The sequence below is a fragment of the Podarcis bocagei genome (assembly GCF_964188305.1).
Source record: "Podarcis bocagei genome assembly, chromosome: 4".
Taxonomy (NCBI): Eukaryota; Metazoa; Chordata; class Lepidosauria; order Squamata; family Lacertidae; genus Podarcis; species Podarcis bocagei.
The window spans coordinates 100,070,107-100,097,906 of record NC_138128.1 but is presented as its reverse complement, the minus strand read 5'-3'; the positions used below and the strand labels follow the sequence as shown (position 1 = coordinate 100,097,906).

General features: G+C 45.5%; 1 protein-coding gene across 12 annotated transcripts in view; it reads left to right on the top strand.

Annotated features, from left to right (window-relative positions):
• PHF21B (PHD finger protein 21B) overlaps nucleotides 1-27,800 on the top strand; it is a 188,451-nt gene that overhangs the window by 134,351 nt on the left and 26,300 nt on the right. For all 12 annotated transcript variants that reach the window (XR_014007554.1, XR_014007555.1, XM_081191692.1 and 9 more), the window contains 2 exons: nucleotides 11,241-11,333; nucleotides 26,129-26,482. Coding sequence is in view for 10 of the 12 variants with exons in the window: in XM_081191692.1 (XP_081047818.1) it covers nucleotides 11,241-11,333; nucleotides 26,129-26,482 (447 nt within the window). In the remaining 2 variants the exon portion in view is untranslated. The remainder of the gene's footprint in view (nucleotides 1-11,240; nucleotides 11,334-26,128; nucleotides 26,483-27,800) is intronic.

Genomic DNA, 27,800 nt, shown 5'->3' with positions numbered 1-27,800 from the left:
CACAACCCTACTTTTAAACATACAAAAGTTAAAATACTAAAACAGGTTAAAATTACCTCAGCTTTCTAAGCATCTGGGTAGACTTGTCTAAACAAGAATGTTTTAGCAGGCACCAAAAAGAGCACATTACTGCTTGATGTCAAGAGGTAGGGCGTTCCAAAGTTTAGTGTGTGCTGACATACTAAATGATCAAGTCCTTAGAAATGTGGAACCGGTATTATGTGGCACCTGTAGTCGTGTCCATTATAAATCAAAAGCAGCCTCATCAGACTATGAAACTGAGCAGGAGGAGGATGGACATGGCAAAGCTTCAGTCTGGGAGTTGCCTTGTACAATTTACGTCACAGAACAGACCACCTGTTCCCATCACGAGGGGGGAAAGTACATGAGCAAAAGAGCACTACATAGGCAAGTACGATGGGGCAGACAAAATGCAGTACAGTGGTACCTTGGTTTACGAAATTAATCCATTCTGGAAGTCCGTTCTTAAACCAAAGCGTTCTTAAACCAAAGCGTGCTTTCCCATAGCAGCAGGGGACTCCATTTACAAATGGAACACACTCAACATGTTCCAAGGCAAATTTCAAAAACCAAAACACCTACTTCTGGGTTTGCAGCATTCTTAATCCAAGTTGTTCATAAACTAAGCTGTTCTTAAACCAAGGTACCACTGTACTGAGATGCTGGGTGATAGTTGTTCAGAGATACGTTGCCTAATTGAGGTTTGGTAGAGGCATCATCCAGTAAACGAGAGAGATCCCAGGGTGTTCGTTGAGAGTTTGGCAATTCTTTCATGGAAACCGATTTAGATTGTCTGGTTATTGACAGCAGCATCTTTGTAGACAAAGAATGGAAGTGTAAAGATCTGTAAAATTCCTTTGTTGAGGAGAACTGTACCTCATTTGAACCACAGGGAAAATTGCATCTCTTCTGTATGCCAAGAATGGTGGTGATAAAAATGCTAACTTAAAGTACCTGAAGAAAAATGTTCAACTGTTTTCAAGGCTTATGGTGAATTGGGATCATGACTGTAAAGCAGTTCTTTAAATATGAGAACTGACTTTTTCTTACGGTGCTCTCCAGTTTTGGTGAAGAAGTAGCTAGTGTCACTTTTAGCAAGGAAGCACATATGATCAGAATCATCCGATCTATTGAAGTTACTGAGATACCATTGTGTACAAGGGAGCAACTCCTACTCATGCTTTGAGTCACACAAGCTATGCAGAGAGTTGCCTTTGACATTTTCCAGCTTCATATCTGCAAAAACCTCATGGAAGCATCTTGACAGGTTGATCATAATATTTCCAACCTCGGCTCCCAAAGGGGTTTCCTGCCCATGTTCTCAGATATTGGGAATGCTACTCAAAAGCTCCTGGGGTTCCAGCCCAATCCCAGAGACAGTAATGGCGGTCGCAGAAGCTGTAGGGGCCACCACAGCCCCACTGGGTTGTGTTCTGCTGCCCCACTGGAATACACAAAGCCTTGAGATGAGAGCAGAGCTCCTGAGGGAGGCAGGACCTGAAACAGTGTACTATACTATAAAGTGTATACTATACTATACTATACTATACTATACTATACTATACTATACTATACTATACTATACTATACTATACAGCAGTGGTCCTCAAACTTTTTACTCTGGGCCACATTTTCAGAAGAAAAAATTGCTTATGCCACACTGAATTTTGAAAGAAGAGGAAACCACTCCTACCAGAGCTTGATTTATAACATAGCGCACAACTATTTTATCATATCATCACAGGACACAGAGAAATTGTGAAACAATGGGGCTACATATGAGCATGAATCATTCCCATAAGGTAATAATGGTTGTAACTTGGATCCCTGACGCCTTGCGACCCGAACATTTTGGCTCCCAAATGCTCCCGAACCCAGAAGTAAGTGTTCTGGTTTGCGAACGTTCTTTGGAAACCAAATGTCGGACGCAGCTTCTGATTGGCTGCAGGAAATGCCTACAGCTAATCGGAAGCCGCGCCTTGGTTGCCGAATGTTTTCGGAAGTCGAGTAAACTTCTGGAATGGATTCCATTCAACAACCAAGGTACGACTGTATAAACAAGCCTCTTACATATGTTCGCATACTCAATGAGAGAAGCAAGCTTGCTTTGGCCAGGTAATCTTATTTATATAGGTCTAATTTGAAACAAACGAGGTCTCATCTCTTCAACACTTTCTCTTTTCTGATCTTTCACATTTGTCAGAGTTGAAAATCCCCATTCACAACAATAAGCCATGGGGAACTGTAAAAGAATAGCCAGCTGTGATGTAATTTGTGATATAATCAGCTAATGCTCCTGAAGAGAGGCGTGGATATTATACTACGCTACACTGAAATGTTTAAATGTTTCTTTGATTGCCCTTGAATCTTTCCACACCTTTTGAGAACCACTGCTGTAAAGAATTTCAACCCTCAATAGACTCCAAATTAGTATTGGAACAACATAAATCTTAACATATAAAAAGGGTTTAAGTAGAAAGCAAACTACAGAGGTACCTCTGGATGCGAACGGGATCTGTTCGCATCCTGAGCAGAACGCAACCCACGCGTGCGCGGGTCGCGATTCACCGCGCATGCACATGATGTCATTTTGAGCGTCTGCGCGAGCAGCAAAACCTGGAAGTAACCCGTTCCATTACTTCCGGGTCACTGCGAGACACAACCTGAAAAGATTTAACCTGAAGCTACCTTAACCTGAGGTATGACTATATACCATATTTTTTGCACCATAACACTCACTTTTTTCCTCCTAGAAAGTAAAGGGAAATGTCTGTGCGTGTTATGGAGGGAATGCCTACGGGTGGCATGCCTACGGATTTTCCTCCTCTAAAAACTACGTGCGTGTTATGGTTGAGTGCGTGTTATAGAGCGAAAAATACGGTACATAAGATTGAATAGTAACATGGAAACTTTCAATCCCAAAATTAGCAAATGATCGTGTTTCTATAAATTTATCAGTTTGAATTTTGCTTAATCACTCAGATTTCATAAGTCTCCATGGGTGGATCAACCTAAGCAGTCCCCTTACTCCTATGTAAGAAGTACATAGGGGAGTTGGGAACTATCACCACCAAATCAAACCTTGCCGAGAAAAGTAAGCTCACAAACTTACAGAAACATGTTCCTTTGTAAACTTTTGAAATGAAAATTTCCATGATAATATTTAACTTTATGTCCTGTGAAAATGCATAGTTTGCTTTTCATTTAAATCCCTGTATAAGTTGTAACATAAGTAATATAAATTGAAAATCAACACACTAAAAAGTTTTTTGTCTCATGCAGATTGCTGTAGTATGTAGCAGATTTCTTTTAAATCTTTGAAAACGCCTGGGTTAAATTCTTTTCAGAATTGGGGCCTGAACTGGTGCTTTCTTTTAAGAGACATCGATATGTTAGTTAAAACTTGAAAATCACGTTCACATTTGTGATAAAGAGGAGGGAAATGTGGCTTTCCACATGAGGGAAAGGAGGAGGGAAATGTGGCTTTCCACATGAAAGGCTGTGTTTTTTTTCTGTGAATAAAAATAGTTGCAATGCTTGTGGAAAATAAAGCTTTCAAAACAAAGGGCGATCACTGAGTTCAGTTCCTCAAGTTTTTAAAAGTCAGCTTACATTTAAAGGTTGCATTTAGCACTTGGCATTTATATAAATCAAGCTCAAGGTTGAATTCTGTGTTCGTTGTAAAATGAATGTAGAATGGGTTTTTTTAAATAAATAAAAAAAAACCCACAACAAAACCAAACACCCTGCAATTACTTCAGTGAATATCCATTCAGGTTAAGAATTTTCATCTTTGCTGTTGCCATAGTAATCTGTTCCCCTGTCAGTACCACATTACAATCCATTCTGTTTCCAATATTGAACATGTAGCAGACAAAAACATCTTTAAAATAGCTTTAGGTGTCTTTGCAGCAGGAAGCAGTATTTGCTTGTAGAAATGTATACATACTTTGAGAAAATGATTAGCAGTCACAACATCAGATTTTTACTACAGTTATTCATGAAAGGTAATTTTAACAATCTCATATTTTTTTTACTGTGGGGAAACACCCTCAGAGAAAGCAGATTCATATACCGGTATATATTTTCAGTAACGGGCTGATAATGAAAAAGTTTGGCAACTAACAGCCCCTTAACCCTTTGGCAGGGAACTGATTTCTTACACCATTGCTGATTATTATTTGGTGCAGTTTGAGGAGCACACTGCTTTTTCCTTGAAATGGATTAGGTTTAAGCAAAAGAGGCACACTAAAATTTATCTACTGTTGCCTTCAGCCATGACTTGAATTTCCATCTTGTAACTGTAGAGAATATATAATCAGTACTAAGTTATTCCTCTCTTTTTGCACCTGATACTAAGTTTATTCTTGAAGTAACTGGAAATTTTAGGACGAGGAGGGATTTTTTCCATTGTATTCTGATATCTGTCTTTTTTATATGTCTGGGTACATTTTTGTATTTGCTTAAATTTTAAGAACATTCATAATTTAAAAAACTTGTTGAACTGGGCAGTATTCAAGCGCTCAATTTTTTAATGTCTATGAACAAGTAAGCATGCTGTTGGAAAGAATAATAGAATCAAATGAGTTTTAGTTTACTTTCACTTTGTTACACAATATAAAACATTTCCTTTATATTCCGTACATTCAGATATTTTGAATTTTTTAAACCTGTAGTTGCTGTCATTTTAGTGTTTTTATCAACTATGGCTGTAATACTGATGTTGAATCAGCTACACTGAACTCACTGGAACTTGCTTCTAGGAAGACATGTATTGGATCACACTTTGATTTTAGTGCTTTTATGTTTTGTTAGCTGCCCTAGGAGCTGAACTTGTGTTGTGTAAATGTAATAAACAGATAAAAAACTAATTAACCTAGAGTAGCACTCTGTCATTTGTGCAGCATTTGCTTCTTTCCCCTTTCTGGTTCTTTGAGGGATTTGCACTGACTTGAAGGAGCTGGTGCTGTCTGTAGCACCAAAGTCCCTTCCTTCCAATTCCAGTACGCTGGTGACAATACCGCCCCCACCCTAGTTAAAAAGGCCTTAGATCAGTGGTGTCCAAACTTTTTTCAAAGAGGGCCAGATTTGATGAAGTGAAGGGCCGTGAGGGCCAACGAAAGTTGTTAACCTTTTCTTAGGATTTTACCCCAAAGTTGTTGAGCGTTTTTTTAGGATTGAATTTGTTGAGTTTAGGATTGAACTTGTTGAGGGTTTTTTTGGATTTTACCCCAGGAAATAAACTGCCACAGGGGCTGGGTTAAACCAACCGGTGGGCCGGATTAGGCCCCCGAAACAGACTTTGGACATGGCTGCCGGCCCCTGTGGCAGTTTATGTCCTGGGGTAAAATCCCCCCCCCCAAAAGCCCTCAACAAGTTCAATTCTAAACTCAACATGTTGATTGTTGAATTAGCCCAAGGCCTGGGAGCATGTTTTTGCCTAGTGCAAACGAAGGGACCCAGCGGGTCTCCCTGGGGAGAGCCTTCCACAAGCTCTCTAGTTACATCCCGTTTGGATTACTGTAATGCACTCCAGGTGGGGCTCCCCGAAACTTCAACAGGCTCAAAGAGCTACAGTCAGATTGCTGACCAGGGCAGCGATCCCTCTTGCTGTTCTGGCTTCTGGGATAGCTGCGCAGCCTGCATTCGCTCCATAAGACGCACACACATTTCCCCTTACTTTTTAGGAGGGAAAAAGTGAGTCTTATAGAGCAAAAAATACGGTTATTGTTTTTAAATTATCATTTCCCCTTTATTTTTATCTGGAAGCTGCCTCAAGTTCCTGTTAGGGAAAAAGTTGAGGTATAAATAAATATATGAAAACTATAATGGCAACAACAGGAGGAGGGGAAGGAAATCATGCTACCGGCACAAGATTGTGGTTAGCACAGGTCTAAAGGTGTAATGCAGGTTTTGTAAAAATAATATATTTAGGCAAGGCTCCAAGCTGTTAGTTTCAGCCCAGATATATTTATGTTTTGAAAAATCTTAAGTACTTCTTAAAACCAATGTATTAAAATATGTATGGGGAAAATATTTTATATATGCTCCTTTTTTATACTTTCAGTTTTGACATCTGCAGTTTCCAAACAGTTTCTGCTTGGGATTATTTTGATAGCGTCCTTCTACCCTCCACTACCATTCCCCCTTCTATCTTTAAAGTGCACGGCAATGTAGACATTTCAAGGGGTCAGTATTGACTGCATGTAGGCTGCAGATAGAGAAGAGATTTGAAGTTATCTTTTGATTTTTATAGTCCTTTTTTATTAAAATGCTTAGTGCCGTAAATGTAGTAATAAGAAACTCATTTATCTTGACGAAAGTGCTGCTATAAACTATTCTGCACTCATAAAATAACCTTTTAAATTATTGTTTCTGCTGGTATCAATAAATTCATACAAAGTGCTTAAAGGTCAGGCGTTGCCAGAAAAATGTCTTTTCAGCTTGTTAATTAAAGGTTCATAAGAATGTGCACAGGTTTGCTCCTTTTGACAAATGTAGAGGAGAGGGAAAATATGCCTATTTTCAGAAACGTAAAACAGAGGTGGAATGGCAGCAAGGAATGACAAAAAGCTGCAGTTGAAATGACTGACATGAGGGAAGTGCCTACATTATTCAGGTTGCCAGGTGGGGGTCAGGAAAGACAGTGGGTGATAACACTCCCCACTCCCTTCTGGGGATGGGACATGACTTGACGTTCTGTTTGATTGCATTCGGATATTGCCAAATGCTCTCTGAAGTTAAGAATGCCTGTGTAGGTGTTGTGTTCCAGACACCAGATACCTTGGGCAATGATGTCCATGGAAATGGGTCAGCAGGACCGCATCTGAGAGTCGCCTGAGATCCAGTCTGAGCAAGGGCACTCCGTAGAGCACCCTGAAGAAGAGGATCTGACACCAGATTGAGGCTGGAGGCTCAGACTTTTTAGATGATGGCGCAGGCTCACCATGTTAGGCTGCCATGATGGTGCTGTGTAGCCTTTTTCCGTATGCATCCCAGGAATTCTTGGGACCAGTGATGGTTGAGAGTATGCTTGTATGTGTGGATGAAAGTGTGTGGGTGTAGATTGATGGAGGTATGGATATGTTAGTGCAGGGATAGCCCATGGGGTGCCAGCTCCCATCATTCCTGACCATTGGCCATGCTGGCTGGGACTGAGGTCTCATCCTCTGATGGTTCCACTGCGGAAAAGGCATTTGGTTGATAAGAAGTTAGTTGCTTGATCTTTCTGATATATTTAGTGCGCAAGGTACTGTGTAGGTAATGTTCAGTGTTATTGGTGTGTTTGATTTGCTTCTTTCATGATGTTATCGGAGTTTGCTGCCCAGCTCTCTCTGTTCTTTGCTATTAATAGTTTTATTGAGGTACTATTGGTTTTAAATGTGTTAGCTGTCTTGGACATTGCTTATGGAAGGGTGGGGTACACATTTTTTAAATAATAAACAAGTAAAGAAGGGGGACTGGAGGGGTTCAGTCACACCTACCCAAAAAGGGGCGTGCACAAATGCTGGGGGCTCACCTTCTCTCACCCCAGATGGTTCTCCTTTCATGCTGATGTTTTGCTGCTTCTCTGCCCCTTCAAAGTATTATCAATCTGTTGTGTCTGTTTTGGACAAATGTAGGACTATAGCGCTTATTATGCCTGAGGTGGGGGGATCAACCATAGTGGTACAAAAAAGAAATAAAGGTGATTTGGACTGTGCAGTCATGGTTAGCACTACACACAGAAAAGGGTTTGTTGTGTTTGCTGTTCTACCAGCAAAAATGATGATGTTTTCCTGTCTCTAGAGATAGGTTACAATTAAGTCCACATTTCCAGGTGACGCCACTCAAAAAAGGACCCTGCAGGAGTTGGTGTGAAGAGCCAACTGGGTCTCATGACTTTGTAATGGTTTTCCTGAATATAATCTCTTCCTTATCCTGTGAGGGAGTGGGATTGAAAAAAGATTATATTTCAAATTTCAGCATGCAGCTTCAGTGTATATTTTCAGAGTACTGCAGTATAAAAATGGTGGCATCTTATCCCATAATTTTAGTTTTTTAGTGTTGCATTCTGGGCAACTTCAATGCAATGTGGGAGTGCATTAATTCAGATTTCTGGCCCTTTTGTCTCTACTCTTTTTCCTTTGACCCTATGTATTGAGGACTTTTGTTTCCTCAATAAAATAAAGTGAGTTAAGCTAACATGTTGCAGCAAAAACTGCTTGGAAATTCTTATGGGAGACTAACTGTATCTGCACTCCCTGTTCTTCATGTAAATAATTTATTTAGTGCTGCCAGAATGCTGACAAATGAATTATTTTGAAAGAAATATGAAAAAACTAAATCCCAGCACACAAACTAAATCTAGTTGGCCCAGAAAGCAGCAGCACAGCTTTTCTCTGGTACTAAACTTAAGGAACATCACACCGACATTAGAGCTCTGCTAGGTATCAGTTGGGTTCCGTAAAACATTTAAAATACGGGTTTAAACCCCAAAAATAAACCCTAGACAACCTTGGAAATACCTTAGGAAATGCCTCCCTGAGTTGAGAGCCGTAAATGGGCCTCTGAAGTAAGACTAGCTTGATACTAGAAATAGAGCCTTTGGGGTAGTGGATCCTTTTTATGGAAATCTCCCTTGTGGGAAGAACACCAAGTCCACTCGATAGATTTTTTTAAAAAAGAACAACAACCAGTAAATACTATTGTCTTCTGTCAGGTTTTGTTACCTACTTCAAGGTATTGTTCTAGCCACTCTGTGTTTACACTGTTTTTGTCAGGGGTGAGTCTGAACATGGTGCTGCGTAGAGCATCCCATGTCCCAGGTCTCATTGGTTCTCAACTCAAAATACTCTTAGGATTGGATCAAGCCCCTGAGTCCAGTCCAGTCCTAAATGGGGCCCACACACCCCATGATATTATCTGCATCACTACCTACCTTTTCCCAAACTTACCTCGGTGGAGAATAAAACTAGAGAGGGCTTCAGAGCGCCACTCTTCTATCAAGGTGTGAAGATTTTGTTACATAGAATCCAGATACTGTAGCCAAATTAAGGCAGTTAACATTAAAAATAAAGAGAACGTGGGATTTCCACTTTTGCAGCATTTCATTGTTTCAACGTGGGCTTGCATTGCCTTTGAAATATTTAAACCATCAAGCTTTGATATTAAGAGGCTGATAAACATTAAGCATGTATCGTTCGGTACTAAAAATTTCATAACTGAGGAATACCATAATTTGTTTTCATTCTCCTGAGAGGCAGCTACAGTACTCTGAACTTCTTCAGGGAAATAAATCGACAGTGTTTTCTGAAAGCGTAGGTGACAGGACTAATGATAGCTTCATTGGAAAACACAGCCAGCACTCCTAGTCCACAGATACTAAGAGAAATGAACTTGGCAGTACAATGAAGCTGTCTGGCTGTTCCTCTCCCCTTCAACTCCCCTTTTTTATTATTTTTGGCCGCTGTGTGTGTGTTTAACAAACAAGCAAAGCTGTTTCTGTTTTATAGAGCTAACCCATGGATGCAACTCGTGATCGAACAGTTTCTAGAGTTATGAGTTGTGCCAGATAAATGCACCATGGTATTGGGGAAAGGAGGCAACTGAAGAATAGAAAGAGGAGATTTGATACATTTTCTGCTTTTTATTAAAGCTATTAAATATTGGTAATTTCTTCTGATTAGATGTGAAACAAGGAAAGGTGGTATGTGTTTCTTAGGGTTGCAGCACACAAAATATTTCTTATGTGGATATCACTTTTGTGTTCTGTGCCATTGCATCAGGTGAATTAACACAAGTCTGTTATGTTGTACAGTGGTACCTCGCTTTACAAACTTAATCAGTTCCAGAGGTCCGTTCTTAAACTAAAACAGTTCTTAAACTGAGGCGCACTTTCCCTAATGAGGCCAGTGCCCTTCCACCATTTGGATTCTGTTCTTAGACCGAGGTAAAGTTCTAAAACCAAGACACTATTTCTGGTTTTGCAGAGTTTGTAAATGAAATTGTTCTTAAACCAACTGTTCTTAAACCGAGGTACCACTGTATTAGAATACCACAGGCACCCACAAAAAATCAGGATTTTCTCCTACAGTGAAACAGACTTATGCGATGCTGTTCTTATGTGTGCAGTAGACATATTTTCCTATGTGAAAATGATACACAAAAATTCATACTGTGTGAGGCAGACATAAAAAAGGTTAAGAATTCAAAATGCAGCATTCCAATGGAAGTAGTATTCATGTTTTTAAACTACAGTCTCTATCTGAAGGAATCCTTTAAAACATATGCAGTTCATAAAGTTTGTCTTTCATTTGTCTAACCTGAACCAGCCCTTCTTCTAGGCAACTTATGGTGGCAGGCAGGGGGTTTATTCTTTTTTTGTCATTACATCACCAAGTGAAGCCTGTGGGGCTGAGGCTTTGGATGGAGCCTTCTCAGTGATGGCCCTCCAGCTGTGGAGTAACTTTGCCCCTGACTGGCACCAACTTCAATTAGTTTTCAGTGCCAGATAAAAAACGACATCTTCCTCCAAGCCTTTGGAAATGGAGGATGATTTAAAGAAGCCACATGTTAGCCACCTGGTTTGTCTTAGGAAAGAACAGAGGGAGAGAACTTAACACCACCATGCTGGTTTTAGAATCAGAGAATTGTAGAGTTGCAAGGGACCCCAAGGGTCATATAGTCCAACCCCCGCAATGGAGAGATCCTGCCCACAGATGTCCTTGGGTGACTTGAACCAGCCATCTTCTGATTAAGTGTGTCACAGAGAGCACCAAAGGTTTCTTTTGACTTTCTGGTGTACGGTGGTACCTCGGGTTACATACACTTCAGGTTACAGCCTCCGTTAATCCAGAAATAGTACCTTGGGTTAAGAACTTTGCTTCAGGTTGAGAACAGAAACCAAGCGGCAGCAGCGGGAGGCCCCATTAGCTAAAGTGGTGCTTCAGGTTAAGAACAGTTTCAGGTTAAGAATGGACTTCCAGAACGAATTAAGTTCTTAACCCGAGGTACCACTGTATTTTTACTGTTGTGACCTTCCCTGGGATCACTTGATGATAAGGGTGGAATATAATAAAATAAATAAATATCCTTTTTATCTTCCCAACAACCCTATGAAGTAGGCTAGACCATGAGCAGCGGTAGCTGGCCCAAAGCTGCAGTGAGGCAAAAACACGTGTTCATGACAACTCTCTTTGGACTATTTCAAATCCTGAAAAATTCATTTCTTCTGGCAGGCTTTGGGAACCATTGCAGCTGTGCCGATTACAGTTCCTCAGGTGAGCTCCTTGCAGAGGTTGGCAGGACAAAGACCAGCAGTGCTACCTCAGGTAAAAATACTGTTTTCGTGAATTGTCTGCCTTTATTAATGGGCTGTGTGTTCTGATATTCAGAGAGTAAATCATTTGTTTAGGTACCAGCAAGTCAACCCACTTAATCGTCCGGGCAGCCATTCACCCAAGGAAGCAAGCTGCAAACACACATAGTCCTAGCCAATCCTGCATGTGCATAATCACAAATAGTATTAAAGCAAGAAATGTGACTGAAAGCAAAAGAGGAACTAACATCATCATCAACAGCAACAAATGTACACAACAGGCTAGTACAACAAAAATAGAAGACTGAGTATGCTTTTAAACACAGAATGAAATAAAACCCATTTGTGCCATGGGTGGGGTGAATCTTAGAGAAGAATATCATTGATAAGCAGAGGGGGGTGGCAGACTGTTCTTCCTTATCGACGTATGTCATAAAATCAATCCAAACCTCTGCCAATCTTTTACATGGTCCCTTGGAAATATGTAACTGGTTGCTCAACTTTTCTAATAAAGCAAGTTCCCAAACCCTGGAATACTAAAAAGAAATAATGCTTCCTTTCAGATCTCTACAGAAATGAGCCAATGCTAATAACATTCATCTGTCATTCTGGAGAGGGTTGGATTTAAGTGTGCGTGTGCCCCTGAAGAAAAATTGCTTGGTGTGATTGTCAAGTATCTGAGAGGCCTGAGTCCAAGCCACTTGCCGGCTGCATTTGTCCATTGTTGGACTAGGGCCAGTAAGGTCTTTTGGTAAATCACTGCATTTTCCTAAACCTCTGGCGGTTGTAGAGTTGAGAATGGTCATGCCTTCCTGACTGGAAAGCCATCACTTAAGCAGCAGTGCTGTTACTATTTAATAGAAATGGCCTTACCTTTGCATGTTCTCTGTAATATGGTTGTGTGACCATTGCATCCACCTTTTCAGTAATGCCTGTGACCACTGGAGAAACACTATGTGCTTTTAATGCTCTGTATCCTGCCAACCTAGCAGTTCAAAAGCACATCAAAGTGCAAGTAGATAAATAGGTACCGCTCCAGCAGGAAGGTAAACGGCGTTTCCATGCCAGAAGCGGCTTAGTCATGCTGGCCACATGACCCGGAAGCTGTACGCCGGCTCCCTCGGCCAATAAAGCGAGATGAGCACCGCAACCCCAGAGTTGGCCACAACTGGACCTAATGGTCAGGGGTCCCTTTACCTTTTTTTATCGCTGCAGAGGCAGCAGCCATTTGGGTTTTTGGTGCTTCTTTTTCTGACCTCCTCGCCTCTCCTGGGCACATTTCTCAGCAGTGAGGGATAGTCAGACAAGACAACAAAGAGGAGGGGGAAAGCCAAAAGTGTTTCATGAGGCTTCATCCTGAAGCATGCAGGTTCAATGGCAGTTCCTTTTGTGAGATAGGCAGCCTGCCACAGGAGGATTTTCAGACTCCTTTGCCACGCTTACCTGAAAACGATGCAGTTTGCCCTATGCAAAGTCATGGAGATTCACAGCCAAGCAACGGCCGGCTTAGGGCCTCTGCCTCATTCTGGGCTGCAGGGGAAGTTTGGGTGCATCTCTCCACGCATGGCAGGCATGTAGCTCACAACTGTCAGCACAGGCTCCTCACAATTTCAAAAATGGTGGTTAGTGGTTCAGTGATGATCAGCGCATGGCAGGCTTTAAGAGCGTCGTTTCTCAACCTGTGAGTTGTGACCTGCCATAGGGTGACTGGCTTTATAAGTAAACCCAAATATTAATTCCTTAACTGCTATGATTGTTTGCTTGTTTATAAACTCACATCCAATATTTCAGCATGCAGGACTCAGAGCAGCTCACTATAATAAAATATTGCAGAAATTTAAAACATAAATTAAAGCTACAAAATTTAGAATCTCGAGAATTTAAAAGAAGAATCAGTTGGTTCTGAAAATACCTTTGGTGGAGTTTTACTAGTATTCTACTAGCCATTTCTGCATTTATAGTTCCACTGCCACTCTTAAAACCGTGGCCACTTTTGTAGCAACTTGTGCAAATACATTGAAGGTCCAGCATAGGATCAGCTCCCTAATAGCCCCTTAGTTAGCAATGGCAAGGATTGTCAGAAGGAAATGTGGGTTGCAATTAAGGTTCAGTCTTTAGCGGAGGCTGTAAGATCTTCTGTAACAATTAGTTTGGGGTCGTAGAGCCTGTTTGTATGATAACGAGCAATTCCTTTTCATAAGATGTGAAGGGAAAATATTGTGGCTAATTAGATTCCTGTCATAACATTCAAGAGTCATACAAGAGGTACATTCTTTTAACATTCAGTTCAAAGTTTTGTGCTTGTATTCAAAAGACTTGGGTCTGGACCCTTTGAGACATCTGAGACATCTGCATCAGTGGTTATAGAAAGCCGGACTATTTCAGTTGTAGTGCCCTTCCTATGAGTTGCCTTGCTTAGAAAATTTCACATAGGCATTTCTTTGGAGTCTTTTGAGTAATTGGTAAAAATCAACCTCTTTAGAAAAGCTTTTATATCTTTGAGGACAGTGGATGGCACTGATATTGATGTTACCTGGCTTTTTGGTTCTTACCTTGTTCTGTAGGTGTGATGTTTTGCTCTAATGTGTAGATTAAGCATGCTCACCCCCATGAGAATATATAATAGGCTGATGTCAGGGCTGCCACTCAGTCCCAGCTCACATAGGACCACGTTAGCCAGCGTTCAGGTTAAAAGAGTCTTTATTGGATTACAGGTTCCATTTCCAAACTACAACGTGCAGCCCTACTTCTTCTAGGTCAGACCGGCGAAGACCCGTCTGAGTCTCCGCCTCTAGCACACCAGCTTAATATCCTAGCCTTGCTCCACCTCCTGCGCCTTTCCTTCCGTCTCTGGGTCCTTCTGCCCCCCGGGGTCTCTTCTTTCCTACTCTCTTCTGACGCGGACCCCCCTGACCCTTCCGCCTCCTTGCGGCGGGCTTTGGGACCTGGCTCACTCTCTGGGCTGCTTACTGTGCCAGCTTCCGCTACATTTGAACTTGGCGCGCGCGCCCAACTCTCCACCTTCCTCTTGATCGTTTCGTCGCTCCCCGAGGTGGGCGTGACTACTCCTGACTCATGCCCTCCCTCCTTCTGAAAGCCTCCGGAACCCGATATCTGGTCCCCTTCCTCCCCGCTGCTCCCGGCTGGGTACGTGGGTCCCGATCTCCAACTGCTGCTCTCTGATCCCTCTCTGGACCCTTCTTCCTGGGGTGTCCCCCTGTTTTCCCCCCTTGCTCTGACCGCTGGCGCTCCCTTCTGGGAATCCTCGGACTCACTGGATAAGCTCGGCGATCTCGGTTCGTCATCCCCACTCATCTTTCCTTCGTATTCCTCCCCCTCGCTCTCTGTCTCCTCCCTTCTCTGCGTCTCTGCTCCTGAACCCCTGACATCCATCCCCCCCTCGAAGCCCCCCCTTCCCCCCTCCCCACTTTCAAGGGTGGTTGCTGGGTGCTCCATCATCACAGGAGTGAATGCCGGATACAGTTCGCTCCTCGTCGCTGGCCGCCAACTGAAGACCTCCGAGTCTTCCTCCTCGCGTTCGTCAACGTTGAGCTGCTCCGCCTCCATTTCAGTGCCGCCGTGCTCGAAACCGAGATCCTCCCCGCACACGTCCATGTCAGTCTCTGCGTCGGTCGCTTGACCTGGCATCTCCAGCCACCTCCGGCGCCACTGCTCCTCTGGCCGATCGTCCCACCAATACGAGGTGTCGGACGCCGAACCCTCCGGTGACCCCTCTGGGGAACGTGTGCACTGTGCGGGCTCCCCGTCCGAGTCGAAGCCATGGAACGTGCTGGAGGAAAGTGTGGGCGTGAACAACCAGTCGTCGAAGAAGCCTGCTGGCATGGGTCTGTGTGGGAAAAGGGCATGAAACTCGTCCTTGAGCAGGGGTTCCTCCAAAGCGTAGTCTGGCACCCAGCTATTAGCACTTGCCCGGGTGCCCTCTCTGGCTAGGAGGTATTCCACTCCGTCTTCCCCCCATCTGGAGTCCAAAATCTCCGTGACTTCGTTGATGGGGTCCTGCTGTGGCAATCTTCCCGCCTCCGTCCGCTCCTGAGACGGACTCGGTGCTGTTCCTGGTTCCTGGAACCTGTGAGGTGTCCTGTAGGGAGTGAGCACCGACCTGTGGAACACCGGATGCATCCTGGAACCCTCCGGTAGCACCAGCCTGAAAGCTACTGGGTTGATCTGCGCTTCGACTTGGTATGGACCGAGTTGCTTGTGCCCCAACTTCTTTTTGGCTAACGATCTGGTCGGCACTGCGTGGGCTGCCAACCAGACCCAGTCTCCCACTCGGATCTCTTCGCCAACCCGCCTGTGTTTGTCCGCTTGCACCTTGTATGCGTGCTTCGCTATCTCCAGCTGCCGTCGGAGTTGATCGTGGACCTCCTGCAACTCAGACGCGAAAGCGTCCGCCGTCTGCGGTTCCCCTTCCCCCACTCTGTCCAGTCCCGGGAAGGTTCTGGGATTCCTCCCATTGTTGGCGAAGAACGGCGTCACCCCTGTGGACACGTGCTTCGTGTTGTTGTAGGCGAACTCGGCGAGCGGCAGGTAATCCACCCACGTCGCCGGCTGTTGATTGGCATAGCATCTCAGGTACTGCTGCATGATGGCATTGACCCTCTCCGCTTGCCCGTTGGTCTGTGGGTGTCTCGCTGATGTCAGGTTGATCTTGACGTTCAGGAAGCCCATCAGCTTCTGCCAGAAATTCGAGATGAACTGGCGACCGCGGTCGGACAGTATAGACCGCGGCAGCCCGTGCACTTTGAACACGTGATCTATGAACAGTTTGGCTGTTTGTTCTGCCGTGGCCACCTTCGCACACGGTATGAAGTGTGCCATCTTGGTGAACAAGTCCACCACCACTAGTACAGCTGTCTTGCCTCTCGAGCTGGGTAGATCCGTGACAAAGTCCAGGGCCACCCTCTCCCACGGTTCAAACGGCGTTTGCAGCGGTTCCAGCAGTCCCGCCGGTGGTTTGTGCACCGGCTTGGCCCTCTGGCAGGTGTCGCACCTCGCGACGTAGTCCGCGACTTCCCCTCTCAGTCTGGGCCACCAAAAGTCCCTTGCGACTAGTTCCACCGTTTTTTCCATGCCAAAGTGCCCGGCCGTGGGTGCGTCGTGCAACTGCTGCAGTACCTTGGCGCGAAGTTCATCTCCCGGCACGTAGATGGCCCCTTTACGTAAGAGCAAGCCGTCCCGTATCTGGAACTCGTCGCTCTTCGCCGTGCCCTTGTGCACCTCGGCCATCTTCGCCTGCGCGAATGAGTCGTCCTGCAACGCCCGCCGCACCGCATCCAGGTCTACTGTGGCTGAAGCGCACGCCCACGCTGTTGGCGCGAAGATGTGCATGGCTGCCGCTGGCGTCGCCTCCTCGAGGTATTGCGGTTTGCGGGACAGTGCATCCGCCATGATGTTGGTGTCGCCTGTGACGTACTCTATTCGGAAATCGAAGTCAGCAAAGAACTCCGCCCAACGTATCTGCCTCTGGTTCAGGAACTTCGCCGTGCGCCAGTGCTCCAGATTCTTGTGGTCCGTGCAGACCTGCACCGTGTGCTTGGCGCCGATCAGGAAGTGTCTCCACGCCTTGAAGGCTGCATGAATGGCAAGCAACTCCCTGTCCCAGATGGTGTAGTTCTGCTCCGACTTGCTGAGCTTTCTGGAGTAGAACGATCCCGGCCTCCAGACCCCCTGTGGGTCCCTCTGCAGCAGGACAGCTCCCACTGCTCTATCGGACGCGTCTGTCTCTACCCGCATCGGTCTGCTGGGGTCGATATGCAGCAGTTGCTCTTCCGACGCGAAGAGACGCTTGAGTGCCTGAAAGGACTGCTCCGCCTGCTCCGTCCAGATGAATTTCTTTTTCTTGGAGCTTAGCGTGTCCGTAATAGCCGCCGTCTGCATCGCGAACCCTTTGATAAACTTGCGATAGAAGTTGGCGAAGCCGACAAACCGCTGGACCTCCTTCCGGTTGCGCGGGCTCTTCCAATCCAACACCGCCCGAACCTTGGCGCTGTCCATGGCTAGCCCCTTGTCCGACAACTTGTAACCCAAGAAATCCACCTCCGTCGTGTCGAACTGGCACTTCTCCAGTTTGGCGTACAGTCTATGCTGCTGCAACCTCTCCAGCACCTCCCGAACGTCTTGGTCATGCGCTTGCTGCGACTCGGAGAATATCAGGATGTCATCCAGAAAGCAGACGCACTTCTTGTAGAGGAGTCCCGCCAACACATGATGCATGAAAGCTTGAAAACAGTGAGAACCGTTTTGCAATCCAAACGGCATCACTCTGTACTCGTAGGTGCCCAGAGGCGTGAACATGGCTGTCTTCCACTCATCGCCCTCCCTCATGCGGATGAGATTGTACGCCCCTCGCAGGTCCAACTTGGTAAACACGCGTCCCTTGCGCACCGTCGCCAGTAGGTCGTCAATCCTGGGCATGGGGAAATCAGAGGGCTTGGTCATCTTGTTCAAGAGGCGAAAATCCACCACCAGCCTTTTTTGGGGCGTGTCCTTCTTCTTCACAAAGAAAACAGGACTGCCCCCTACTGCTCTGGACTCCCGGATGAAACCGCGCTCCAAATTGTGATCTATGAACTGTTTGAGTTCCTGTAGTTCATCCTCAGACATGGAATACAGCTTCCCCTTCGGTAGCGTCGCCCCTGGTAGGAGGTCAATCTTGCAGTCATATTGCCTGTGCGGTGGTAACTTGTCTGCCTCCTTCTCGCAGAAGACCTCCAGAAAGTCTGCGTATTTGTGGGGGACTGCTTGCAACGTTCCCAACTGCAGTTGTGATTCCTCCTCCTCTCCCTCCTGTCCGGGCAGGATGCAGTGTTCTGCGCAGTAAGAGGAGCCGAAGATCAGCTGTCGCTGGTACCAAGCCAGTGTCGGACTGTGCCTGTCCAGCCAACTCATGCCCAACACAATGGGTGTGTCCGACAGTCGGGTGACGTTAAAACTGATGACTTCCCTGTGGTTGCCAAGGCGCATCACCATTGGCGGCGTTTGCTTCACCACCTGCCCCCCCAGCAACTCCCTGCCATCCACTGTGACGACTTGCAGGGGCAGAGTGGCCGGTAATAGCTGTATAGCGTGCTGCTCCACAAAATCCTGTGCTATAAAGTCTGCGTTGCTTCCAGAATCCACAGAAAGCGGCACTTCGATAGTGACGCCATCGGGCAGCTGGAGAGATGCTGTGAGTTGCACTACTGGTTTGGGTGGGAGGGGGTCCGTGGGTTGCAAGATCGCTGGGGACTGCTTCAGTGATGCGTCTGGCTGGGCCCCAGTGCCTCTGTCTCCAGCCAGACATCGTCGTTTCCCTGCTGGTGTTCGCTGTGTTGCGTGGCCGCTTTCACCGTTGCGGAGGCTGCAGTGTGCTTGGAGCTCCTCTGGGGACACTCTTTCGCCAAGTGTTGAGAGCTGTCGCATATATAACACTTCCTGGTCCCTCTAGGAGGTTTAGTCTTGACTGCCGCACGCATCCATCGCTTTGATAAAGGCATCTGCATTCTGAAGCGCCGGATCTTTATCCCTCCACAAATTGCGTAGCCACGCTTTAGCATCCCCATGCAAATGGGATAGTATAAACCCCACTTTCTCTTCCTCATCCCTAAAGTCTTTCGCCAGCAGTTGCAGTGCGCACATTACGTCTGCTCGAAAATTGGGGTACTGTTGTAAATTCCCATCGAAGTGAGCCACAAGCCCTCCTGCTCTCCGTGCCAACCCAACCCCCTCCGGTCTGGGTCCTGGCTGCCCATGCTTAACCAATGCTTCAAACCTGGCGTGGAGATCTCTGTAGGCGGCTGCCGCATCCTCCTCCCTTTTCTTGGATGCCTGTACCTCCGCGTTCAATTGGGTCACTGCCTGTTGCAGCGCTGAAATTTTCTCTGCTTCCGTCATCTCTGCCAACCGTTGTGAGCTCGCTCCCAAACACCAATTTCCTCCTCTCGCTGCTTCTGCCTCCGCTGCGAGGTATCAGGTGTCCGAAGCTTTAATGAGACGGGTCTTACTGTCAGGGCTGCCACTCAGTCCCAGCTCACATAGGACCACGTTAGCCAGCGTTCAGGTTAAAAGAGTCTTTATTGGATTACAGGTTCCATTTCCAAACTACAACGTGCAGCCCTACTTCTTCTAGGTCAGACCGGCGAAGACCCGTCTGAGTCTCCGCCTCTAGCACACCAGCTTAATATCCTAGCCTTGCTCCACCTCCTGCGCCTTTCCTTCCGTCTCTGGGTCCTTCTGCCCCCCGGGGTCTCTTCTTTCCTACTCTCTTCTGACGCGGACCCCCCTGACCCTTCCGCCTCCTTGCGGCGGGCTTTGGGACCTGGCTCACTCTCTGGGCTGCTTACTGTGCCAGCTTCCGCTACATTTGAACTTGGCGCGCGCGCCCAACTCTCCACCTTCCTCTTGATCGTTTCGTCGCTCCCCGAGGTGGGCGTGACTACTCCTGACTCATGCCCTCCCTCCTTCTGAAAGCCTCCGGAACCCGATATCTGGTCCCCTTCCTCCCCGCTGCTCCCGGCTGGGTACGTGGGTCCCGATCTCCAACTGCTGCTCTCTGATCCCTCTCTGGACCCTTCTTCCTGGGGTGTCCCCCTGTTTTCCCCCCTTGCTCTGACCGCTGGCGCTCCCTTCTGGGAATCCTCGGACTCACTGGATAAGCTCGGCGATCTCGGTTCGTCATCCCCACTCATCTTTCCTTCGTATTCCTCCCCCTCGCTCTCTGTCTCCTCCCTTCTCTGCGTCTCTGCTCCTGAACCCCTGACAGCTGATTTTCAAAAGATAGACATTCTAATGTAAATAGACGTTGTGATAAACCATGGCTTACCACGCATAAATGGATCTCATCCACTTTGTTCTTCCCTAATAGATCTGGGGTGAAACAAACCACAATGCCTGATTTAGTGTTAATAAATCATGGTATGTACCCAGGTTTGTACGTTCATGGTTTGATCATGGTTTGTTTGAGTAAAACAAACCACAGTCTGTGGTTTAGACAGGACCAAGAGTGCAGGATCATGGTTTCATTCCTCTGCATGCTAGAAGCCCAGATAGGTAGATTCACATAAAACCATTAACTATAGTTTACTGTGATGTGTGAATGGAGCCAATTCTCTGCAGCTATACAGCACATGCCCCTCCATAGAAACAAACAAACAGACAAAAGCTCAGTTTAGGAAAGCTCTGCTTCGAATGTGCTCTTTCCCGCTGGGCATCAAAATATAGATATTGTTGAGATTTTGATTATTTTCAGCTTCTGAGGCATCAAAACAAATTGAGCTACAACATACTATGTTTGAAATCATTATATACATAAATTCAATAGAGGTTTGACATCTGTCATATCCTAATGAAATGATACTTTGCTTTCTCCAGAAAAGCAAAACCCACACTAATTGCATTATGTCCAGCAGTTGTAAGAACACATTTCTATTTATTGCTGTCCCTTCTCTCCCAATCCTTATGATGCCCTCCTGGGGTATATTCAGTGGCGGAGCTTCATGCTCCAGAACCAGGGGTGGAGAGCAGGCGGGGACGGGGCTGGCACGCGTCCCGGGGGTGGGATGCGCCGCCCAAAGGGGCTTGGGGCGTGTCCTGGGGGCGCGCCGCGCCGCCTGCAGGGGCTGGGCGCCCAGCATGGCGGGGGGCAGCCGCGATGGAACCCCACTGGGATCATGCTGCCAGGGGTGGGGGGCTCCCCCACCCCCCTCTTCCTCCACCAGTGGGTATATAGGGCGCCACTTACCATACACCGTATTTTTCACTCCATAGGGCGCACCGGACCATAGGGCGCACCCAGTTTTTAGGGGGGGAATCAAGAAAAATAATCTTATCCCCCCCCCCAGCCCCAAAGAGCAGCAGTGGATGGATGGATCCCACTGGCTGCTTTGGCTTCCTCTTTAGCCCCACGCAACCTCTCCCTCCCGGGAGAAGCTGCGCGGGGCTAAAGAAGCCATAGCCACATGCAGCCTCTCCCTGCCGAAGCCTGGAGAGCAAGGGGGGTCGGTGCGCACAGAAACCTCTCGCTCTCCAGGCTTCAGCGAAAGCAACGCGGCCGCCATCTGCCTCACTCGAGTATAAGCCAAGGGGAGCTTTTTCAGCATAAAAAATGTGCTGGAAAAGTCAGCATATACTCGAGTATATGTGGTAATTTGTGTTACCTATGAGGCCTGTTCCAATAGGAAGGAAGAAGGATTCTAATTTTGCAGTGAAATTAGATGTTAGGAGAGAATCAGCGTGCAAACCCAAATGAACCCGCTTCATTTAATGCCCATCTGTGATTTGGCATCACATCTAAACTCAGCCTGAAAGTTGATGTTAGTAAGAAGTATTTAAAAATATGAGAGGTTACCATATAACACAATTTTATCTGGGAATAAAATTTGTTGGATTGCCAACTTTCTGTTATCAAAGTGTTTTGGATTTGTTCATGTTGCAGTAGATACAAGCTCTCTTGGTGTGTAAGGAATATTTGTCTGACCCCCTAATTGTTGCAAATAATTTGTTCCAAGAATGGCAATGGTTGGTGCTGTGTACTTAACCTGTACTTTGTATTTTATCATCATCTAGCACATTTTTGCAGGATATACTGCTTAGCATTTTTTCTGCATTTTTTTTAAATTAAAAAACTCTAATCCTTTAATTGTCTGTTTTAATGCTTAATGTTTTGCTGGAGAATGTGGAGATTAAAGCAGTGTGTGGGATAATGGTTTCTTGTTCTATGTTCTGTCAGGGGTTCATTTCTTGTGGCCTGTAGGCAACTGTTTAATTGTTTCTTTAACTTGTGCATGGGGCACAGTTAGCAAGGCAGTATTATTTTTTATTTGTAAAAATGAATTAACTTCCACATTAAGTTAGTTTGAGATTAGGTTAGGGCAGAAGCCTGTGAGGGCTACGTAATTCTGCTGAGTTATCACAAGGGGGCAGAAAAGACCCAGTGTTGCCTTAGCTTAATCCTTCATTTTGAATAAGAACACTTAATTTGGCATTGTTTAACACTGGTATGAAATCATGCTATGTACATTTAGTACACAGTGGCACATGGTGAAATGCTGTGCATTTAAACAGGCTACAACAAAAGTAACTTTAAGTCAAACCTAATTGCAACGCTCACAGTGCTTTGCTATAAATGCAGCTTAATCCAGAATTAATTGTTCTATTATCTCTAATGGAATTTTAAATTCATACTATACTGCACCGAGGCAAGGAAGTCAAAGGTTAAGGCTTCCATTCTGACTACTGAGGGCAGGATTTGACTGTTTTGCACATTCCTGATATGTCACATATAAACTGAACTCTGCCTTTGCTCTGCACTCAGCCAAGACTTTTTGCCATCAATTTTTATTATTTATATAGTGCTGCTTTAAGAGAGTTTCACAAGCAGAAAAGACAGGCTCTTATCTCCAGGGATCTTGGAATCTACATGTTGACAGTAGGGAAGACAGTCAAGCGAAGGAAGAGCAGAAAGGTGTAGAGGTTTGAGGAAGGAGTCTTATTTATTAAAAGGGCAACAGGAGAGAATAAGAAAAGTCTTTTAAGAGAGGAGCTTTGAACAGTAGAAATGTAAGAGACAAAGTTGAGAGCACTGACACAGTGGGACATAAAATAGGAAAAACTGTGGCAAGGACTTTGGTAGTAAGGATAACACAAAATTAATAAAGAATGACAGCCCGTGGATGCCACCATCTTTTTATTTTTACCATGCCAAAGCCGTTTTTGGGCGATGGGCTCCTGGAATCTTTATCAACGACTTGGATGATGGACTCAAGGGCATCCTGATCAAATTTGCAGATGACACCAAACTGGGAGGGGTGGCTAACACCCCAGAGGACAGGATCACACTTCAAAGCGACCTTGACAGATTAGAGAACTGGGCCAAAACAAACAAGATGAATTTTAACAGGGAGAAATGTAAAGTATTGCACTTGGGCAAAAAAAATGAGAGGCACAAATACAAGATGGGGGACACCTGGCTTGAGAGCAGTACATGTGAAAAGGATCTAGGAGTCTTGGTTGACCACAAACTTGACATGAGCCAACAGTGTGACGCGGCAGCTAAAAAAGCCAATGCAATTCTGGGCTGCATCAATAGGAGTATAGCATCTAGATCAAGGGAAGTAATAGTGCCACTGTATTCTGCTCTGGTCAGACCTCACCTGGAGTACTGTGTCCAGTTCTGGGCACCACAGTTCAAGAAGGACACTGACAAACTGGAACGTGTCCAGAGGAGGGCAACCAAAATGGTCAAAGGCCTGGAAACGATGCCTTATGAGGAACGGCTACGGGAGCTGGGCATGTTTAGCCTGGAGAAGAGGAGGTTAAGGGGTGATATGATAGCCATGTTCAAATATATAAAAGGATGTCACATAGAGGAGGGAGAAAAGTTGTTTTCTGCTGCTCCAGAGAAGCGGACACGGAGCAATGGATCCAAACTACAAGAAAGAAGATTCCACCTAAACATTAGGAAGAACTTCCTGACAGTAAGAGCTGTTTGACAGTGGAATTTGCTGCCAAGGAGTGTGGTGGAGTCTCCTACTTTGGAGGTCTTTAAGCAGAGGCTTGACAACCAACCAACAACATTAGGAATCACCTACCTGCTGTAGTGTTAAGCCACTGCGAAAAGGCCCTCCAGCTGCATGGTGGCCTGGAACATCATCTTTTGCTTATTTTCTTCAAGCTTCAGCAGCTGAAAGCTGCTTTTGCTTGCTGAAATTCAAAGCCTTTGGGGTAATGACACGGACAGCTGTTTTCAATACCAGATTATTGGGAAATGACAGGGCTGAGAGCTTTATTCCCAAAGACTGGGAGTGCAAGAACTGACAAGTGCAATATGGCAGCTGGAATGGAAGGAATAGAAGTTGAGCTAACTATGTAACACATTAAATTATTTATGCTTAATCTTGAGGCGATGCTTAACACATTGTTAATTTAGAGCCATGTTGACAGGATGGCATTAATTACACCAGTAGAAGGTATCATATCATCAGAATGCTGTCCTTGGAGACCTTCATTTTAATGTCTCATTTGTAGAATGCAGGCTGCTGCTGCTGCTACTTCTTGGCACATTCTCTAATTTTGGCAAAGTCCCCGCCCCCCTTTTCTGGAAAGCCATCTTGCATTAAAGACTCCTAACTCCAGCGGTCTCAGAAGTGGCTTGTAACTTGCAACAAATAAAAAGTGAAATCTAGCACCCATTTACTGCCCTTCAAACCTAAGCAATCTGCTTTTTGTCATAAACTCATCACATACATAAAGGAAAGATCTTTGCTTAGTATCCTTCAAGGCTCGAGACTTATGGCTTAAGGGGCGGGAGAAATCCTGCAGCTGATTTGTACATTCGTGAGGATCAAGTTTTAAATTCATTCCTAGACCCTACAACTTTTAAGTTGCAGGAATGGGATACAATGTCTGGATGCTTCCCCAGGTGGAAAAATCTCAATGCATTAGCAGAACTTATCAGTGAGATAAAGGCAATCTTCTCTTAGATATGTTGGTTTTCTGTGGGCAAGGAAACTCTCCTCTTCCCCGCAGTGAGGAACATTCAAATTGCTTGTAGGTCAAGGCAGGAGCAGAATTGGTGCTTTCAGGAGCAATACAAACTCAAGATCCGATGGGATGAGCAGAGTTTGGAAGAGGTGTATTTCTGGCTGAGCATGGGGTCAGGCTGGACCACGCCAGCTGAAGCCACTCATCCCGGCTCAGCCAGAGATACGCTGGCATATGTCCTCCATCCCAGCTCAGGAGGAGCTCATCCCCCTCTGCCAAGGCTGGGGTAAGTCATGGACAGTATAGTGGAGGGGGTGGGAAAGGGCAGGAGGAGACTTGCCCCTATTCTAAACTCTGTTCAGCTTAATCATATGACCAGTGAACACAGCAGAAATTGCACTGGCAGAAAGGGTGCTGTAAGTCAAACTATTTCAAAGGCTTCTTTTCCCTCTACCAGATTTGGGGGGCTCAGCCAGCGCTACCCCTGCTTCTGAACGGAACTTGGGACAAGAGTAGATTATGCCAGAATAATTTGTCCCATAGTTTGGATTGCTGTGCCCGTGAGCGATTGGAGAGGATACTGCCTGAACCATAATCTCTAAAAACCAAACTGAATGTGACAGAGAGTTCCCTGTCTTGTTTAGCTTTAGTAAGATCGCTGTGGTCAATAATAGCAGCTCCTAGGTGAGTGGGTGACTTGTTATTATTAAAATTTCTATATTGCCCTTCATCCGAAGATCACAGGGCAATTTACAATATAAAAACACAAAAATACACACTATAATAGCAAGAGCAAACATAGGCTTAAAGGCCATAGATTGCTCTTCTCCCAGGCCTTTGGCTAATAAAACAATATTTTTGTCTGGCACCTAAAGCTATGTAATGAAGGCAGCAGGGAAGAGAATTCCACAAGCAGGGTGCCAATGCAGAAAAGGTCCGTTCTCGTTGTGTTGCCACGCTCTGGACCTCTTGCAGAGGAGGCAGGTGAAGAAGGGCCTCAGATGATGATTGCAGGGGCCAGGCCAGTTCATATGGGGAAAGGCAGTCCTTGAGATATTGCGGTCTTGAGCCGTTTAAGATTTTATCTGTCAAAACCAGAGCTTTGAATTGGGCCCGGAAACTATTTGGTAGGGGAAAAAGCACAGTTGAAAGGGATTAAGCACTCCTCCCCAATTTCACTTCCTGAATCAAAGTAGCAACTCTAGGCTGCTGCTTTGAAATTAAAAACAACCACACCCTCTGCCATGGGCCCAGACCACCTGCACTACCTCTGGTTTTCTTCTCTATTCTTTTAAAACTGAATTGAACATTGTCTTTTCTTCCCTGCAGGTTAGGCCAAAGACTCTGATTCCAGACAGCCTCCCTATATCTCCATGCAGAGACCAACCTTCCAAACAACCTTCTGCGTTCCAAAAGGCAACTGTAGTCAGCATCAAAAACCCCACACCCGCCCTTCCCACTGCCAATAATACTGTTAGCCATGTACAGACACCCAACAGCCAATCACAAAGTGTCACTGAGTCTACAACAACTGTGTCAGCGCCCCTGAGCACCACAGGTGTGGCCTACGCCATCATCTCCACATCCCCCCAAAATGCAGCTCCTATCAACACCAGTGCCGCTGTTTCAGTGGTTAATGAGGGCATTAAAGTGCAACCACTCCTCATCCGGGCTGACAGCAAGGTAAGTTTCATTATTGAACTGCCGTTCTTATTGCAGGTTTACTAACTGCATGAAGGGCACAGGTCTGATATATTTAGCTGCATTTCAAAAACTCTTTCCCCACCACTCTTCTAGTGAAAGTACAGGAAGCTGTGTGAACTCTTCAGGAAACACATGGAAAATAATAACCATTTAAATTATCCATGTGCAGGATTGGATGTTTGTTTTGGGAGACAAGATGATAGAAATATCAGTTGTTGTTTAGTCATTTAGTCGTGTCCGACTCTTTGTGACCCCCTGGACCAGAGCACGCCAGGCACTCCTGTCTTCCACTGCCTCCCGCAGTTTGGTCAGACTCATGTTTGTAGCTTCGAGAACACTGTCCAACCATCTTGTCCTCTGTCGTCCCCTTCTCCTTGTGCCCTCCATCTTTCCCAACATCTGGGTCTTTTCCAGGAAGTCTTCTCTTCTCATGAGGTGGCCAAAGTATTGGAGCTTCAGCTTCAGGATCTGTCCTTCCAGTGAGCACTCAGGGCTGATTTCCTTCAGAATGGAGAGGTTTGTTCTTCTTGCAGTCCATGGGACTCTCAAGAGTCTCCTCCAGCACCAGAATTCAAAAGCATCCATTCTTCGGCGATCAGCCTTCTTTATGGTCCAGCTTTCAAATATCAGAGACCAGCTCTACAGCTATAGGCTTTGCTATTTGGTTCAAATGTATAGGGTGTTATGCTGCTTTGTGGGCATGGTTCCCCTGCTGGGTTCATGAACTCAAAATGCTGCAGGCACAATAGGCAGAATTCTTCCCGGGGTCTAGATACTAAACTTAGCCATTGCATCTCTTGTGCATCATCCTTAGTCCTTCTGTAGCTCCCTTACTTTATGTACCATATACTCCCTTATGACCTTAACTGCTATAATGTTTCTTCAGAGCTCACCATCTGAGTAACTCAGTTTTGTGTCAGTTTCCAAAACAAATGTGCCTTTCTCAAGCATTTTTCTCACCTCACCTTCCTTTTAGGTTTCTCTTTCTCAATACCCTTCCTTCAGCCCCATTCCCCATGGTTTCATTCTTGCAATCTGGTCTCAGTGTTCACCTTTCCCTTTGTGAAGTTTAATTTCAGCTAGTCTGACAGCTTTCCTTTCTGCACTTTAAGCTAGACTGCAAAGTATTTAGTTCTCTGAGCAGCAGAACATGCTGTACCTCAACATCAGCTCAGTTAATCAGTTGCACAATGTAGATTAATATATATATAACAACAGCATCTTTTTACACAAATTTGCCTTAGGTTGTTAACATAGAAAGTCAAACTTTTTAAATCAAACAATTTATTACTTCACT